Consider the following 19,313-nt stretch of genomic DNA (forward strand, 5'->3'; position numbering starts at 1 on the left):
TGGTAGGCAGCCATGTGTTTTAAATTTACAGTGTGTGTGTAGCCCTAGAGTCAAGAAGCATGTAGCAGAAACAGGGTTGTCTCCAGTGTTAATCCTATACAGAGTAGATCCACTGAAATCAATTGATATTACTAAGGGCCCATCCATACTTGCAAATAAGTCTTGTACCTGGAAAGTGTTGGGGCAAGGGGGAAAAATAGGTATAAAACAATAATTCACTGGATGTCAGGATCCAGGTTTGGAGCAAGTACTCTTTGGTGACAGAACCCCAGCAGATATTTAAAATCACAAAAGATGCAGCAAAGTAAAGTGCAGAAATATAGGCTTGTGAGTTCCAAAACTCTCCAGCATAGGAAAAGACCACACATTTAGTAAATAAAATAATGGTTTACTTACAAACTCACCAAAGGTTATGTTTGTGTGCTTTTCCATACATCAGTCAGAAAGGTTGCACAGGCAGTAAAACCTAGTTTAGTTGCAAGTGGTGAAAGTTCCTAAATTATTGGTATAGGAACTCAACAGTGGTTTGTGAGAGCCATGTGGTCTGAGCTTGGAGCAACCAACTCAGATCTCCTCACATGTTGAGCTCAGGTAGGCTGAAAGAACGAAAGCCTAATCCCTTCCAAGGTGAGCTAAACTTGGCAGGACAGCTTACTCTATGGTCTTAACCCCTTTATGCATTGATAGACTTAAGCATTATTGATTATATGAGGCTGGTTATCCCACAGAAAGCATGGGTCCAAGCAGTTTTCCGCTTATTCCATGCTTTCTAGAGACAGGAGGTCTGAGTGGTTTTCTGTTTGCCCTGCTGCTTCCCCTGGGAAACTGCACTCTTTACCACTGAATCAGAGCAAATGTCAATCAAGGAAAACTCAGTCGATGTTTGCTTTGATTCAGTGGTAAAGATCAAGCTTCTCTGAAGGAAAGCAGTGGGGCAAGCAGAAATGTGGGCAAGCCCTAATTCAGATTAATTTCAATAGGTCTGCTCTGAGTAGGACTTAGTTGGAGACAACCCATCTTAAGCTGTCATATGTCATGTCAAAAGAAATCAAAATAATGGGGAAAATCTGGAGGGTACACAAAACTATTTTATTGGTACATCACATTTTTAAATATTAAAGGACACTTACAAAAATACCACTCTGTTCCGTGGCATGCTTGAAACCTGAAGTATATTTTGATATGCAGTGAGCCAATAAAATATTTATTTTACCCATGCCCTTCAGATTTTATCTTCTTCCCATTTCATTTCCCCCCTCTCTTATACTGAGTCAGGTGATTGGTTCATTCAGCCCTGGGATGGGAAATGTATGGCCCTCCAGATGTTACTGGACTTCAACTCCCATCATCTCAGAGCTTTAGCCCCACTGATTGGAACTGATGGAAGCTGGAATCTAACAACATCTGGAGAGGCGCAGGCGCCCTGTTTCCCCTGCGTCTTAGGAAAGGACCATCGCTGCCTATCTGATGCTCTCTTACCCTTTTATCTCAGGGATGAGGAACCCCTTTCAACTGGAGGGCCAGGTTAAACTGTAGTCAGCCCTCCGTGGGCCACATTTGACTGGTGGACAGAACCAACCATCTGCCAATAGCTCAGGTAGATTCAACCCCACCTAAAAGCAGTGCGGCTTGCATTCAACATCCATTCGAACGATGCCAACCAAGAGCCACGTTTCAGAGGGATCAGTGTGTGCTCCCAATTATTTCCTTGCAAGCACGGTTTCCATTTGGTACCATTTAAATTGTTTGGCAGGCATCAGATCCACTTGGGGGGAATCTGATCAGGATCCAATGTTTAAACCTGGCACCCGATGCAAACTTCACTTGGAAAGGAACAACAAATGGGATCAAGCATAGAAAAAACAGGTAAAATTAAGCCTGATTAGGTCCACAGGCCAGAAGTTATGAACTAATCCTCATCTTAACCTAGGACATTCAGCATGCAATGGTTGTTTCCCTCCATAATCACCTGAGTAATAAAAGGTAAAGGGACCCCTGACAATTAGGGCCGACTCTGGGGTTGCGGTGCTCATCTCGCTTTATTGGCCGAGGGAGCCGGCGTACAGCTTCCAGGTCATGTGGCCAGCATGACTAAGACGCTTCTGGCGAACCAGAGCAGCGCACGGAAACGCCGTTTACCTTCCCGCCAGAGTGGTATCTATTTATCTACTTGCACTCTGACGTGCTTTTGAACTGCTAGGTTGGCAGGAGCAGGGACCAAGCAACGGGAGTTCACCCCGTCGCGGGGATTAAAACCACCGACCTTCTGATCAGCAAGTCCTAGGCTCTGTGGTTTAACCCGCAGCGCCACCCGCGTCCCTCTAGTACCTGAGTCACCTGAGTACCTTCAACCATTTATTTAGATTTTCTGCATAGTGGCGATGGAGAGAGGGTTTACTTCCTTTCCATTACTCATATCCCTAGCACCTTATGGAGGATGATTAATACCATGAGTGGTGCTACACGTGGGCATAGCCAGAGAGGGACGGGGGTGCAGCTCCCCCTATCAAGTAAATAATAACAATAAAAAAACTGAAGGAACTGACCACTTGTGTCATCGATAGCTCAGTTCTGCTCCCCCCCCCCACAAAAACCCCTGGCTATGCCCATGGTGTTATGAGGGGGGAAATGGGGGACACAGAAAGGGCTAAGTATATGTTAATGACAGTTCAGCAATGGGGTGGTGAGCAACCTCCTTGTTTTGGGGAGCCACTTGCCCCCCTTTTGGCACTGCCTTATGTAGATCACTCCACTAGGCACAGCCATGCCCTCTCCACGCTCTTCCCTTCCTAATTTACATTTTGTTATCAGCCCCTTTATAACATTTATTGCATCCTCATCATTTGCTTTTGCTTATCTGAAAGCCAGTGGGGCCAGTCACTCTCTCAGCCTAACCAAACTTACAGAGTGGTCCCGAGGATGAAACGGGTGTGATCATCCTGAACCAACAAAAATGTGTGGTAATTTAATGTGTGGTAATTTAATCTTCCCCCTCTATTTGACTCAGTTATTGGAATTTTAAATCCTCCCTTACAACTTCCTTCCAGTTAAAAGCTGTAAGGTTTTTAAAATAGGTATGCTTGAAGGGGCATTAGAGGAAAGAAGGGTGATATTTATTTTTTAGACCTCTTGCAACCTCTACTTTAGTTTTTCTACCCAATCTTCGCCTCCCAAGGTTGCTTCACACATTTACACAGTAGAGAATTTGGGATTGGTTCCAAGTGTACTAGTGAGGGCAGGAGCCTCAGAAAACTCGAGTGTCCTGTACAGCCACTCTCTCTGACAGCAAACACGGTTCCTGCATTCACACGTTCATTTTTACACGTGTGTGTGTGGAGGGGTAACTTGTGAACTGGTAGTGCTCCTTCCGCCCTTCCTCTGAGCCCCTCTCAGGCTTTATCTTCCTAAAACGTCTGAATCCCTTTGATAAAACTCGGCTTCCCCAGTAGATTCGTGACTTAAAGCTCTCCCTTCTATGTCTCTCTCAATAAAAAGCACAATCTTCCACCGAATTTCCCCTCCACTGAGGTAAAAAAAAGAAAAAAGGACAAGCGTATGAGTGAACTCCATCGCCTCCCTTTTTATAGCTCCCTGCGGAAGGTTCCGTCATCGGCTTACTTTCTCCCTCCGCAAGAGGGAGCACCCGCGTATTCCTACGCAGCCGCCAAAAGGACTCCCGAGGAGCATTCTTAGGACAGAGCTCTGAGAGATATAGAGAAATAATTCCTTTTTCGAACGCTAATTGGCTGCCTCCGCCGCTGCCGTCCCACCTTCGCGATGCCTTTCCTTAATTGGATTGGCCGAGAGGCATCCCGAGATTGGCAGGTGAATCCTTTCCACAGACCCCTCCCACCTCGGCTTGAGGACAGACAGCTCAAGCCGCCTATCGGCTTCCGCATTCGCCCAGCGAGCCAACATCTCCCCGCGTCTGATTGGAGGGCGTCGAGCGGGTACGGGGGCGGAGGCTTCCCCTCTGGGTGGAGGGAATCGATTCCAGCCCCTTCTCTTGCCAGTGTAGCCGCGACGCTCCTGTCAGGCGGTTCGGTCCCTCTTGTTATCCTCGCCCTTTTCTCTCTCCCCTCTCTCCGCCCCGCCGCCTCTCTGTGATGCCGCTCTTCCCCGGCCTGGGGGCTCCGTGATGGGGCTGGGCGGCCTCTGTCCCGCTGGCTTCGTCGCCGCTCGTTGTCCCCCGCCAGGCTGCTGATTTGACGGCGGCGCCGGTGTCGCCTCCGCCCTTGACTGCACTGAGGTAAAAGGGGTGGGGGACGGGACGGGCGGTTGTTGGTCACGTGAGAGGGTGGGGGAAGGGAGGGGAAAGAGCTGGTGGGGGGAGGGGCCCCTCCTTGAAGCCTCCCTCCCCCCCTTTCCTTTTCATCCATATGGTCTCAATCCCGGCTTCCCCCTCCCCACCCCGCCCTGTCCCCAAATTCTCCATTGGGGCTGTGGCTCCGCGGTCGGAGCATCTGCCTCAAAAGGGCCAAAGCCCTTGGCAGCATCTCCAGGTAGGGCTGGCCTGTCTTGAACACCCTCCCCGGGAGAGTTGCTGCCAGTCGGAGCGGGCAATACTGAGCTGTTGGGCCAAATGGCCTGACTCCTATGTGGGCGGCCACCCCCCGCCCCCACAATTGAGGGGATCAGGTGGATGGAGGGATGGGGTACACAAAGGTGGATATGGTTGATCCCTGGGTTGGTCAGGTGATGACACCCCACTCCTTCCATATTAATCCATATTGGGGGGGGGGGGGAGGTTGTTTCTCCCTGGCAAACATATGACCCTAAGTGACTTATCCAAGTGTGATTAGTATTAGTAGTGAAATGGTAATAGTTGTTAACAATAATGATCATGATTTTCATACTGCCTTTCATACTGCCACTTGCAAACATCAGAGGCATAGTAAAATATAATCAACTCAATACAAGATGTAGTAATAACAAATTAATATTCAGTATAATCATGTATTTGGCTTTTAAACCATCTTTTTCCGCCCCCCCCCCAATGTTAGGGTCTGGAATACATACATATGTTACAAATGACCTTCCATTTATGCCTCTTTTAAGTAGGTGTTAGCTCCACTGATGGCAAGAGGAGGCCTTTAAATTCAAAGTACCTGTGCTCCAAAGATATTGTTGGATCCTAGCTGGCTGAGGCATTTAGGGGGTGGGAATCTCTATGGGATGTGTCATTGGGAGAATGGGGGCAGAGGTGTGTGTATGATAATAGCACATAATTTATGCGTATAGCTGTGTATATATACAAGGTATGGATTAAGTATGCCTAAGTATATCACTGACTCACATGATTGTGTGCTGAACTGCAGGATACAGACATAGCTAGAAACTAAAAACCTCTTTAAATTCCTAGCAGTTAGAAGACTGTGATTTTCCAGCCCTGATATATCTGTGCAGCTAAACAAATAAACATGTCTCTTGTATACTGTATATTTATTGTAATCAGCAATTTCCTTGCACTCTCCTCCCTCTCCTTTGAGCAGACTAGGAACAACCCCGTCATCCTATTGACTTCTTTTCCTTTGCCAATTCCAGTTTTTCTCCCTGCCCCCCCCCCAGTCAATTCCAAATGGAGATTCCTTACAGTCCCCCCTTCTTATTACTAATTCCAAGTTCCTCCTAGAGGCATTTTTATATTGGGACCATACATAGTTTGAGATCTCTTGATTGCCTGGTCTCTAAATATTCGCAGAGAATGCCTCTCAATCTAGCCATTTGAATCATCTTTCTTTTTTCTTTATTTATCTCCCTTTCTCCAGTCCCCCCGTCCCCCCCCGCTTCCCTAGTGACATCTAATTTAAGATCCCAACAACATAACCATCATAGGAAGTTGCTGTGATGGTGGTTGTCAGTGACACCCCTCAAAATAAAGCATTTATACTTCATAGCTCCCTAGCTCCATCACAGATATATTTTGTGAATCTCTGCAAATCTCAGTAAATACTTCCCTCAATAAAGAAATCCCTTTGAATCTGAGCCCCACATCTCCATCAGTTCTGCCTCCAGTTTCCCCACTGTGAATGCTCTGAGAGAACCCTCTCCTGAGTGGGACCCGTAGCCTCATATTTATTTTAAGAGAGCAGTTTTCAATGTTTGCATCCTTTTTCGCTGAAGCTCTGTTGCAGCTTCATCTTTTAAGCAGGGCGGGGTTTGAAGCAGAATTCTCCTTCATTCTATATTAATTTCTGTCTCTACCCCAACCCCAATTTCCTACAGCAGTGAATGGTTTGGGAAATGCAGGAACCTCTGTGTTTGTCTTTTCCCTACCTCTCCCCCCAGCTTTTCCTCTTCTCTGCCATAAACAGCTGCCGTTTTGTTTTGATGCGTTTCCCCACCCCCCTTTCCTCTATATCCAGCACAGCACAATTACGGGGCAGCCATATTGGGATGATGATCCGACAGTCCTCTAGGAGCTTAATCAGGGATGGGGCAGAAGGTCAAAAAATACTGTTTTGGAATTGATGGCTTTAGTGCAAATGCTCACCGGGTTTCATGGAGTTGTCTGCTAATTGTCATGGCCTGCTTGCATCTTCATAGTTGTGTCTGTACCTGCTCAAGTTGAATTTTCGAGGGTGGGGTTGTAGGACTCTGTGAGTTGCCTTTTTATGTTGTACATCTCTCTCTGTGTATTATATTATGTAATATTTCTTACTGTTAAATTTGGTGTTTCTCTGTATGGAGCAAAGATTTTAAAGCTTTTGCCCTAGTCCTTCCATCCTCCTCTTCCTTTTGTCTCCATCTTACTGGCTGCATACAGTGACTGCTGTGAATTTTTATTTATTATAAAGTGCTAAGTGGATATTCAACTCTATGGAAATAGATGATGACGATGGAAGGTATTTAAGTGTCCCTGTCATACAGCTTCCATAGCTGTAGGAGTATGAAGGAAAAAATGAGGTTTTGTGACTGATGCCTAACTTGATAGCATTCAGATGCTTGGTACTGCTGCTTTCATTTAAATTTAAAACGGTTACCAGTCTGTATTAAGATGATAGACACCAAGCCTCTGCCTGTCTCTTTCCCTGTTACAGAACGTAAAATTTTACACATACTCTCTATGAGTATTCACACATACTCTCTGTGTCCTGGATGCTTCTAAGTTAACTTTGCATACATTAATCTCTGACCTGGTTTTAGTTGTCATCTTAGTCATGGTGAGATTTTTGTCAAAGGTGGTCAGATTTTAATTCAAAAGGTAACATGCATTGCCCTTAATAGTTTTAAAGGCCAGCTTTGGCTTCCCATTAATTTATCTGTCTGGTTTGTGGAGCTTTTATATGGTTGTGTATACTGCGTGCTAAGGAAACATAGAAAACACATGAAGCCAATCAAAAATATTTGCTTGGGTTTGTTTCAGATAATATTCCTGGAATTTATTCCACCCAATGATTTGGTATTTGTCTGGCAGGGACTAGGATGGAAGATGCAACAGGAAAAGTGGAGGGCATGAAGATAGAGGTGTGGTACCCAGCAGGCCTGAGTAGCCTTTTTGAGAGGTTTAGTCCTCCAGTAGAAGTGATGGCTAATTGTTTTGCTGAACTAGCTGTAAAGTTTTTGCCAACTCTGCTAGAAAAAGCTTTTGGACTCTTGCATTCCTGGCCAGCCAGGGGCCCTTGGGATTTTTGAAAGGTCGTTACATTTTGATCTGAGTATTAAGCCGAGAGGTGCAAAATAAGTCAAATGGTTTAAAATGCAGTCACCATTAAAATGGCCACAAACCTGGACAGCTTTAAAAGGGGATCAAGCAGATCATGGAGAATAATAGCCAGTAGTCATGGTGATATTGCCTCCATTATTGGAGGTGGTATGCCTCTGAATGCCAGTTGCTGGGGTTCGCGATTGGGAAAGTACCTTTATGTACATGTCCCACTTGTGGGCTCCTCATTGGCATCTATGAGAACAGAATGCTAGACTAGTTGGGCCTTTGGTCTGATCTAGCAGGTCTCCCCTGTTCTGACACACAGGCACACTCAATAATCTAAGCTGGTGCTAATCATTACATATAATAGTAGTGAATCCCTAAGAAGCCCTAAGATATGAGTCCTGAACCTACTACTGGTCACTGAGTGACCCTTAGTTCTAGTTTTATATGAGAGGGAGGACAAAAACTTCTCTCCAGGGGAACATACACGAACCTGTCACCCTCTAAATGTTGGACTCCCAATTCGCATCAGCCCCAGCCAGCATGACCAGTGGTCAAGGCTGTTGGGAGTTGGAGTTCCAACAAACTGTGGAGGGCACCACGTTTTCCATCCTTAGACTAGTATCTATCATGACAAATGGCCAGTCTGTCATTTGTTGTTTTTTTTTTTAAGTTTTAGCCTCTGCTGGTCTCTCATGTTCAGAATGGAATGTCACTGTCAGTTTCTGAGATGGGAAGTATATACTTCATAATGTATTCTTCTCCTCCTCCATTAAAGAAAGAAAAAAAGAGAAAAAGTTGCATGCACTGGGAAGCAGACACAAAGTGGTTTCACCCTATTGTGCGGGGTGGGGAGTGTGGCGCACCCTTTGTGATTCAGTTTATAAACTGGAACATAGGAAGTCACTTTACACCAATCAGTCTGTTTGTAAATCTAGCCTAGTATTGGCTATATTGGCTGGTAGATGTGTCTCAGGTAGAAGGTCTTTCCTGTCACCTCCTCTTGACATCCTTTTAACTGGTAATCCCAGAGATTGCATCTGGGACCTTTTCACACAAAGCAGGTGCTCAACCTCTGAACTGTAGTTTGCCAGTTGTCAGATGACTTTGATAGCTACTTCCTTAGGCAAACAACTTTAACACCTTTTACAAGGTGTTGTGAGGCTGGAGGCTGTGCCTTACTTTTGTGATACCTTTTTAGTTCCATATATCACGTAAACACAGATGAAAGCACCCAAGCTTCATTATCGCACCTTTTCAAATAGCATCAGTTTTTTGCTGGAAAATGCTCCTAACAACTGGGATGTAGGAAATAATAATAATAATAATAATAATAATAATAATAATAATAATAATAATAATAATACCACCATTTGAAGATCACAGGGGGGTTCACAACATAAAAATACAAAACAAGAACACAAAATACATAATGAAACCAAAAGAAACCAATAACGCCCCCTCCCAGAAACACATTTAAAAGACCATGGAATGTTAATCAGTCAAAATACTGGTAATAAAGAAATGGTTTTGCCTGGTTATGTAATGAAGGTAGAAGGCGAGCCCCCCTGGGGAGAGCATTCCACAAATGGGGAGCCACCGCAGAAAAGGCCCATTCTTATGTTGCCACCCTTTGAACCTCTTGTGAAGGAGGCAGATGAAGAACGGCCTCATTTGATGGTCGCAGGGTCTGAGTTGTTTATATGAGAATAGGTGGTCCTTGAGGTACTGCGGTCCTGAGCTGTTTAAGGCTTTATAGGTCAAAAGCAACACTTTGAATTGGGCCCAGAAACTAATTGGCAGCCAGTGAAGTCAGGTCAAGATCAGTATATCAGTATATATGAAATCGTCTTGCCCTGGTGAGCAACCTGGCTACCGGATTCTGCACCAGCTGAAGTTTTTGAATCATCTTCAGAGACAGCCCTGCGTATAAATGTCTTGCAGTAATGTAACTTAGAGGTTACCAGAGCATAGATGACAGTTGTTAGGCTATCCCTGTCCAGATATTGGTACAGCTGGGCCATTAGCCTGAGCCTCAAGCGACAACAAAGGATCCAGAAGTACCCCCAAGTTGTGTACCTGCTCCTTCAGAGGGAGTGTAACCTCATCAAGAGCAGGCAACCTACCATTCATCTGGTCTAAGGTACTGCCCACTGGATTCAGCTTCAGTTTGTTGGCTCGCATCCAAGTCATGACCGAGGCCAGACAATGGTAATGCCACACCTGCAGATGTAAAGGAGAAGTAGATTATAGGTTGCCTTCCCATCCTGCAGCTGTCAACTTTTCTTTCTCTGGTGCCTAAAATTGTTTTCTGAGAGACAGTTGTGTCTCTCAGAAGGACAGGCCTAAATAGTCAGAATTACTGTTTTTTGTTTAGTGGCTTTTAGTCTCGTTTCTTTAAAAATCTTTTCCCCCTTCTAACAAGACTCTGGAACACTCTGTTCAGCAGCCTATTCCATTTTTCAGTGGTTTCGTCATCTGCACAGGCATTAAAGCAGCACTTCAGATGGCAGTGTGTGAGCTTACTAAAGAAGGCTTGTTCAGAAGAATGGTGTATTGAAATGTTGTTTCCCAGCATGCTTATTTAGCCAGGCTACACATTTCGCATATTGAAGTCAGAGAGAGGATTAAATTGGGCAAGTGTGCCCCCAATCTCACGTTTGACCTCTCAATAAATTGGCCCGTCTCTTTAAAAACAAATACACCCAGCAAACACAAAACACTGACTGTTTTGCATCTTTGCATGTTCTCTGTTCTGAGATTTTTCATTCTAAAGTGATGGTGCCTGTTCAAGAGAGAAGGAACACAATACCTGAATCATGCGATAGAGTAAAGCAGAAAAAAAGTCAATGAAGGAAAAGACCCTATTTCTTTCTAACACATTTGAAGTCTGTTACAAATGTGCATAAGAGCAAAAGAAGAGTCTGGTGGATCAGGCCAATGGCCAGTGTTAGAAATTAGCCAGGCACCAGGCACATTTTGTGACTGGCGCAGGTCCAATTGTGACCATGTGGAGATCTCTGGATGCCAGGTTGGCGACTCACATCTCCATCTGGTTAGCCGTTCTAACTTTCTTAAGCAGGTAAGCCAGGCATGGCGAAACTTGGCCCTCCAGCTGTTTTGGGACTACAATTCCCATCATCCCTGACCACTGGTCCTGTTAGCTAGGGATGATGGGAGTTGTAGCTACAAAAAGGAGCTACAAAAGGACCCTTAAGTTGAGGATTCCAAAGTACTTAATGTACCTTCTATGATATTACCAGAAGTTTTTTGTCAATTAATCCAAAGTGCTTTTAGTTCTGTTCCAAGACAGCTGAATTGATGATAATGAAAGACTGTAGAAGGCAAAGGTTGTACAGTATTGCAGTATTAACATTCATGCATCTCTGCTGTCTTCATCTCTTGGTTTGTAACTTAACGGATTTTTGCAGACACACCTACAAGCTAATATGTAACTTTCTTGTTTTGATGTGGAATTGTGAGTTAGCTAGCAGCCAATACTCGTTTTATTTGGTAGGTGGGGGGAAATGACCTGTCTCCTAAATATATAGCTACTGTGAGATATAATAGTTGTCCAGTTAGCTATACTACTCAACAGTGGCCAAATACCTGACTAATAAGATGACACATCCAATTCCTTTTTTTCACCATGCAACCTGTCTTCACCATTGTGAAAAGGGGCCATAGTGTGAAAAAATATGGGGGTGCAGTAAGGATTCATTTAATCTTTAAAAGCAAACCTACTTAGTTTGCACTTTCTAAAACAGTATGTGAACTGAAAAGCAGCCATCCTTCAGGATTTGCATTTCTTTGCATTTGCCATGCGTTCTCCAGGCAAGTAGTGTGTACAAGAATGCATAGACTAGGGTAAAGTCTATATGAAAAAAACATGTAAAAAGGCATTCTGTTAGGAAATGAATTCTTATTTACAAAAATGTTTATATTAGGCAGATTTGTATGCAAACATGTCTATTTTAGGATAAATTTGTTTGTTTCAAATGCACCATGAACGGTAAGCCAGAAATAAACTGAGAACAAACTTTGGTTTGTTTATGATTTACTGCTCATGGTTTGTTTGAAAGAAACAAACCATGATCCAGGTTTGGATGACAGGAAAAGTCATTCTATGGCTTGTTTGAGTCACGTGGGTGCTACATGGGAGGGGAGAAGCCACATGATGACTCACGTGTTAAAGGAGAGAAATGTTCACAAGTAAGCTATGGTTTAATACAAACAGTGGCTTATTATTTCTAAGGTAATGCAGCCCTTGACAAGAAAAAAGGCAAATCTCCATGCCCTAAAGCAAATCTCTCTCTGGGAGAATCCTACTTTAGGCGCTTAAAACAAAGTGAGCAATATCCTCAACTGCCTCCTGATCAGAGTCTTTACTTAAGAGAGTCTAGTGCAGTATATCTTTTGTCAATGTAAGCTGAACTGATAGCATCTCAAAATGAAGAGCTGTAGAACGTTTTCTCAAAGGAATGGAATGTTTAATTCATAATAATAAGGTTTACAACACTCTACATTCTTTATAACACAGTGCCATTGTGAAAACTGGGTATTGTGGATGTCCACTTGTAATTTTACAGGTAGGCTGTCTGTGTATAATTATTTGTGTATATTTGTGTATAAGATGATAGATGTTTTTGTTTAAATAACTATGAATAGCCTTCAGTTGGATGTCCTTTTGGTGTATCCTGCGTTAAACGAAGCTCAAATTATTTATTTCTTCAAACAAGGAATAGCAACATAGACCAGAAAAGGACAGCCATGTCAGTAAATAGAACAAGTTAATAAAAGGAGAGGATGCTAAATGATATCTCCAGTCTCTCCGTTAGCTGATTCAGGATTAGTTGTTCTCAAGCCTATCTGCGGAAACACAATAATTTGCCCACAATGTACTCTCTCTCCCAGCTAAACTGCATTTTTCGCTATGGCTATTTGCTCCTGGAACTTGGTCATTTGGTCTATTTGCTTTGTTAGCCAGCAGCTGCGAGGATAGAAATGTTTCAAACAGAAACCTGCTTCCCTCCCTCTTTTCTACAGAATCAAGGAGGGAGGAAGCTGTTTTTAGGGTGACTTCAAAGGCAAAGCCACCTCAGCATGTATTTTAATTTTTATATACTCTGTGAATGGAGGAAATCCCTGGGGTTGTGTAGGTTTCTTTTAAGCTTTCCACATGTACCGATAAAATGAACAAACAGCACAAAGAACGGCTGTCCTTTTAATCCCTCTGAGTCAGGAGTGATGTCAGTTTGCAGGCTCCATGTTTTCTCCTTGAGGGAGGGGCTGGAAACAATCATTTCCCCTGAAAGCTATTACTTGACAGTGGCTAGCGAGAAGGAGGGTAACCCTGGATACGCTCAGCCTCCATGAAGCCAAAAAATATGAAATTTGTCTGTATCTAATGAGCTAAGCTATTATCCTAGCAACCATCAAGATGTCTGGAATGTATTTTCAAATTATTGAATCTCTCTCTCTCTCTCTCTCAAAAGATAACTCCAGGAAAGAAAAAGCTGTGGAAGTTCTTCGCTCATAATTTCTGGAGTACACACAAGAAAACTGCAAAATGTCAGGCGCTTCAGTCAAGGTGGCTGTCCGGGTCAGACCCTTTAATTCCCGAGAGACCAGCAAAGAGTCCAAATGCATCATACAAATGCAAGGCAACTCAACCAGTAAGTTTGGTGCAAATCTTTAGATGGAGTGGTTTTTCCTTGATGAGATTCTCAGTAAATTGGTTACTGTCTAGCTTATGTCATTGACAAATGGTTCATTTAAGGAAATCCTTTCTTTTTGTATAAGTCTTGTGATAGTTTTTTCAAAAGGCGTTATAATTTGCTTAAATGCATTTTTGCTTATTAATACTCTTTCTCTTGCTGTGGATATGTCAAAAGCAGAAACGTGATTTGGAGACTTCCTTCCCTTTGGCAACATTGCATGATCATTTCTGTATGAGTTTTTCTTTGGAAATGGCAGAATGGTTGTCCATTATGCACGTGTGTTTGCTTGAGAGGAAGCTTAAATGCCTTTTGGTCTGTGGCTCCATTTTTGTGGCTCCAGAAGGAGTGTAACAACAGGGATCATCCAGTTTGCAATTTATGGGGTAATTCTGCTATCAGTAAGACAGGTAACCAAGAGGGAGGGAAAGCTGAAGTATTGCTTAGCAACCAGACAGAGTAGCATGATGTTTGCTGAAGTAGCACATCCCCTGATTCTGAGTGTTTTCTGCTGTATGTTTAGTTGAATGATTCCTTGCTATGTACAAGGCCTGAATTGAGAGAGACAAAATCTCTCAAATTATAAGCTGGTTGTAGTCAGTTTCCCGGTAAAGTGTTATCAGGAGTACTTTTCTCTCTGAACTCCCATCTGTGTTATTTAAACGAATTTGTTAACAATTCCATGATTAAAGGTGTCCTGGTGTTGTTGTTTTGTGGTCTGGCAGTTTGAACCCCTGGTACACCTGTCATCATACATATAACTGTCTAAATGGTAGTTTTCAAGGAACAGAGTTGTAAAGAAATAAATGAACAAGCTCTGAGGATTAAGCTGTAGCCGCTTCAGTAGGGAAAGGCTTCGTTTGCATCTTTCTATTGAACTGATTTTGCTGGGAATGTTCTGACCTGCAGCCTTTTGGGAAACGTCTCCAGGCAGACAAAAGCAAATTGAAATAGCAGGTGGTCAGACTTAAGTCACTTCGACCCATTTAATAACTGTGGGAAAGTAGCATTAGAGATATCCTGGAGCCTTTGTCATCTGAGGGTGGGCTTTTCTAGTGTGCTATTAGGTAGGAATTATGCAAGGAATGTTCAGAAAAATAGATCTTCTGAAAAGGAGAAAGTGGAAAGGGAAGAGGCTGCTTTTCAGGCGGTAATGGGGGGACTATTTTCACACGCTTTTACGGGCTATTCTCTCCCCCCCCCCTTGTGTTCTTACTGAGCGGCATGAAGGTGTGTATAGAAATATACACTTCTTTAAAAGGAGTCCATAACCTCTAATCCCAACCTCCCCCCCCCCCCAAATACCATGTGAATGATAGCAGAATATCTCCTGTTCCAGCCTGTCCTGGGTGTGTGGTGTTGTATCTAGTCCACGTGCTGCAGTGGTTAGAGCAGTGGTGAACAACTCCTTTCAGTCTGAAGACTGCGTTCCCTGGTGGGCAACCTTCTGAGGTCCACATGTCAGTGGTATGCAGAGTTGAGGCAAAACGGGTGGAACAGCAAATAGGAATTTTATATTTCATTACTACACACACTCACCCACCACTCCTCTCTATCCTCCATCCAGGTGAGTGAAGGACATTATGTCAGAATTCAAAGGCACATTCTAGCTAGGCAGAAATTCTCTGGGTGTGATGCAGGGGCCAGTGAGGGGTGTGGTGTGTGGCCAGGGACAAGACAGTTTCATCATATTACACTGATTGTGGCTCAGCTGCACTGGCTAGCAATTAGTTTCTGGGCTTTGAATTATAAACAGCTCAGGACTGCAGTATCTCAAGGATTGCCTCTCCCCATATGGACCGACTTGGACACTGTGATCATCACCTTGAGGCCGTTTTTCATGTGCCTCCTTCATGAAAGGTCCAGCGGGTGGTAACATGAGAATGGGCCTTTTCTGCATTGGCTCCCCGTTTGTGGAATGATCTCCCCAGGAATGTTGTTGTGGAACAAACAACAATAACATCTAGAGTAGAACATTAGAGGTTTGTCTGATTATTGGGAAATTGGGAGTGGGGTGAGTGCTTGGGGAGATGTATGATTTAATCCAGCATGGGTTGACTCCTGTGTTCTGCTTTTAAAACATGCCAGCTATGCATTCTCTTTTGGCTGAGCTTGATTGGGTTCCTTGTTGTCTGTCAGTAACAAAAAAAATTAACAAAGTCAATTGACACCGAAGTGACATAGATTATCTCCTTTCTGGGTATACTTGTTGAATATTGAACTGTAATTTTGACTAAATCTGCATATGGCTTTGGCCTGGACTGAGCATAAACATGGTTTGTTTAACAAACCACATGTTAAACATGAGATATTCCATTATCTAAGAAGCCATGGTTTGTTTCTACAGCTTTTGGTTTGTTTTCCAGCTGCTCTTTCCTCAGTAGTTTGATGAACGTCTGGGGTGCAGTGGTCAAACAAACCCATGGTTAAGCGTGTTGGGTTCACATGCAATGCTAACCCCCACAGTTAAGGGAAACAAGTTTTGTAAGCCACCAACAAATAAGCTCCTGATTGGTTGGCAGTTAGAAAACCATAGTTACACTTCTGGGCAGAGTTCACGCATAATGAAGGTTTAGTTTAATATAGTGTGAACCAGGTGTTTGTAAATATTTTGCTTAGAAAGAAATAAAAGTTCTTTTGTGTAGTTTCAGGAGTGAGTGAGACAGCATTCAGTACAAGATACTGAGAAGCCCATGAAAAACTGCCATGCTATTTCCTGATAAATCTTAATTAGATAACCAGACAGTTTGTTCAGCCCATCTTGTAAGGGCAGCTTAACAATTGCTTGGCATGTTGTGTGGCATGCCTATGCATTGCTAAGGACAAATAGACATTTAGAACTGTTGGAGATACTGGCTTTCGGCCAGGAAAGGAAGTTGCCTCCTCTAGCAAATATGCATGGATTTAAATATTTGGAAGTTGCCAATACAAGTTTCCTTTGTCCTTTTTGAAAGAGGGTGGTACTGCTAGAATTTTACAAGCTGTCCTTAATATTCTATGGAAAGCAGTTTTTAGAAAATATCTGTCCTCTGGTATAATCCACCCTGTTTAAACTTGCAGGTGCAATTAGGATTCATACAGGCTGTAATGTTTCAATGCAGGTGAGGCTACATCATGGTTAAGCCACGGAGCAGTAAGCTGTGATCCCTGCCTCAAGTGCTGTGTCTGAACTGGGTATCATGGCTTGTTTTGCTCCAAATAAATGATGTTCTGAAGCTGAGAACAAAGCTTGGCTTCAGATAATTTTATTTTATTTTTTTGAACAAAACAAACCATGACCCCAGTTTGGCCATAGCACTGAGCCAGGGAATTGGGGCTTGTTGCTACTGCTCACTAATGGGGAGGAATGAAGCAGCAGTGATCTGGGCATTCACAGCAATGCCTTAACTAAAAGGTAAAGGTAAAGGTACCCCTGCCCATACGGGCCAGTCTTGACAGACTCTGGGGTTGTGCGCCCATCTCACTCAAGAGGCCGGGGGCCAGCGCTGTCCGGAGACACTTCCGGGTCACGTGGCCAGCGTGACAAAGCTGCATCTGGCGAGCCAGCGCAGCACACGGAACGCCGTTTACCTTCCCGCTGGTAAGCGGTCCCTATTTATCTACTTGCACCTGAAGGTGCTTTCGAACTGCTAGGTTGGCAGGCGCTGGGACCGAGCAGCGGGATTGCACCCCGCTGCGGGGATTCGAACCGCCGACCTTTCGATCGGCAAGCCCTGGGCGCTGAGGCTTTTACCCACAGCGCCACCCGCGTCCAATGCCTTAACTAACACGTGGTTTAATCACAACATGCAAATGCAGCCTTTATCTCCTTTCTTTATCTTTTTTTCGTGTGTGTGTGTGTGTGTGTGTATAGAATTGCACAGTGAAATCCTGCAGTCCAGCTGAAATCACATGTACTGTCTGCATTAAGAGGCTGGAATGTTGGCAGCACGCCTGGCCTGCTTGCAGGGCTGTCGGAGCTGATTGCAGATGCTACACAGCAGAAAGTTGTTGTCATGGAGGATATGGAAATGAGAATGAGTTTGGGTTGCTGGTGGTGGTGGTGGTGGTGGGAAATGGGGGAAAAGCTGACAGCAGAGGTGCCAACTTGTGGGAGAGATTGGGGAACTAAAGTCATGTCAGGATGCCGGAGGAGCAGAACGCCTCAGCAGTGCAACTTCAATGGCCAGAGGTTCCTCCTTTGCCTCCTGCTGCCTCTGCCACCATCCAGGGGCTGCATATTCCCTCCTTCCCAGCAGCAGCAACAGCAGGAGGAGCCAGCCACTGAAGCTGCGCCATGCTTGGCTCTGCAGTTGGCCCTGAGTTTTTTGGACATTGCAGGGGCCTGGCCTCCCTCACAAAAATATTGGGGAGTCTAAAAGGGTTGGGCCCCCAAGAGTTGGTGATCCTGACTGGCAGTGGGGTTGCATAGTTGCCTCTGGGGTTGAGCATTTGCAGCTTTATACAGCCAAAATTAAGTTATTTGCAGACTTCATAACTGCCTCAAAGCTCCAGTAGCTATTAGGGCTAAAAGGAAGAATGGAACCACAGCTGGTTTCGTGGAGGCAGTTCTTACAGGTGAATGGCTGTTTACCAGCCTTCCATGATGAGCACTCTTAGGCTATGTTCTCAGAGGATGACTTTAGCAAATCTCATCTATTTATTGCTGCTTTGTTCTTGATGAGAGCTGGTGCAACACAATTCTTTATAGCAGGTGTTGCCAACCAGGTGCTCTGCAGATGTTTTGAATTCTAACTCCCATCAGTCCCAGCCAGCATGGCTGTCTAGGAGGGCTTTTTTGGAGCTCATGTGCTTCCCTCTCCTCTTTTGTGAGGCAGGCTGTAATTTTTTTTGTCCAATCAGGCACACTTTAGTTTTATCATGGTTTGTAGGGTTCATCATAAGCTGTAATTTGTTGGTTCAAATGAAATGGACTTACATTGTGACTAGAAACTGTAGTGTTCTGGTTTGAATGGAAAGTGCAAACTATGGTTTGCTTCATACTTGGAAGGAAGTAAGGGAATGGTCTTGTGTAAAGACCTCTTGAAGGCACATTCTCACAGTGCCAAACTATGGATCAGTGATACATTTGAACAAGTCCTTTGGGTAGTGACATTTCTGGACTGCATCTCTCATTACCCTTGGCCATAGGCCATGCTGGCTGAGGCTCATGGGTGTTGTAGGTCAATAGCATCTGGTATGGACTCCCTTTTTGTTTTGTTACCTTCTTTTAAAAAGGCACGTGAAATGCCTGTCGTCCTTAGCTTTGATGTTCATGTAATTGTTAATAGAATAGGGGCTGTTTCACTGATTCAGCAAGTCTCTGTCTATCATGAAGAGAATTCCTTCCTCTTTGGAAAGCAGAACAGCAGCAAACTGTGGGCTATCCTAATGGCAGTAATTCTGGTGCCATTCTAGTGATTCAGCTTCTGGCTGTTCAGTAATGTAATGCACAAAAACAACCCCAGCCAATTGGAAGGGAGTGTTGTTCAGTCATATGACGGCAACTGGAATAGTGCTCCACTCCCAAGCTATTCCTTTTTTATGATTAGTGCCTGAAATTGGTTTCAATGTTTGGGGATCCTTTTAAGTCTGTTTTCCTGAAGGGTTTGCTGCATTAAGCCTCCACAGTTGAAGAAACTCCTCCTCTTCCTAGTAACAGCAGAATGTCTCCCCAGAACATTGAGTAAGATTTTCTCCTACAAAGGTCAGCCATCAAGCTTCCTATTTGCATACTAATCTCTGTTTTTTGTAGTTGTTCTTACATTGCTAATACACTTTCATCACGAAAGAGCTTGGGCGCTGAGGACTCATTATTACAATGAACAGCATTATTTTTGACAGTGCTGGAAGCTGCAGCTGAGTGCCTTCATGTTACAGTTCAAAAAAGTCAGAATTGCTTGCCCCAAATCTAGAAATTCAGCAGAATATCTATCAACCTACCTACTTGCCTATCTAGCTCCTTC

General features: G+C 44.0%; 1 protein-coding gene across 14 annotated transcripts in view; it reads left to right on the forward strand.

The window, feature by feature from the left end:
• The first annotated feature begins 3,953 nt into the window (after positions 1-3,953).
• The window catches only part of KIF1B (kinesin family member 1B), a 132,736-nt gene continuing 117,376 nt past the window's right edge, over positions 3,954-19,313 (forward strand). For 5 of the 14 annotated variants that reach the window (XM_028740690.2, XM_028740693.2, XM_028740694.2 and 2 more), the window contains exons 1-2: positions 3,965-4,249; positions 13,147-13,326. In XM_028740690.2, coding sequence (XP_028596523.1) covers positions 13,221-13,326 — 106 coding nt within the window. In that variant the 5' untranslated portion in view covers positions 3,965-4,249; positions 13,147-13,220. Of the gene's footprint in view, positions 4,250-13,146; positions 13,327-19,313 lie in introns of all 14 variants that reach the window. The other 9 variants (XM_028740688.2, XM_028740689.2, XM_028740699.2 and 6 more) reach the window with 6 other exon arrangements.

This window comes from Podarcis muralis, chromosome 7 (genome assembly GCF_964188315.1).
Source record: "Podarcis muralis chromosome 7, rPodMur119.hap1.1, whole genome shotgun sequence".
Lineage (NCBI taxonomy): Eukaryota > Metazoa > Chordata > Lepidosauria > Squamata > Lacertidae > Podarcis > Podarcis muralis.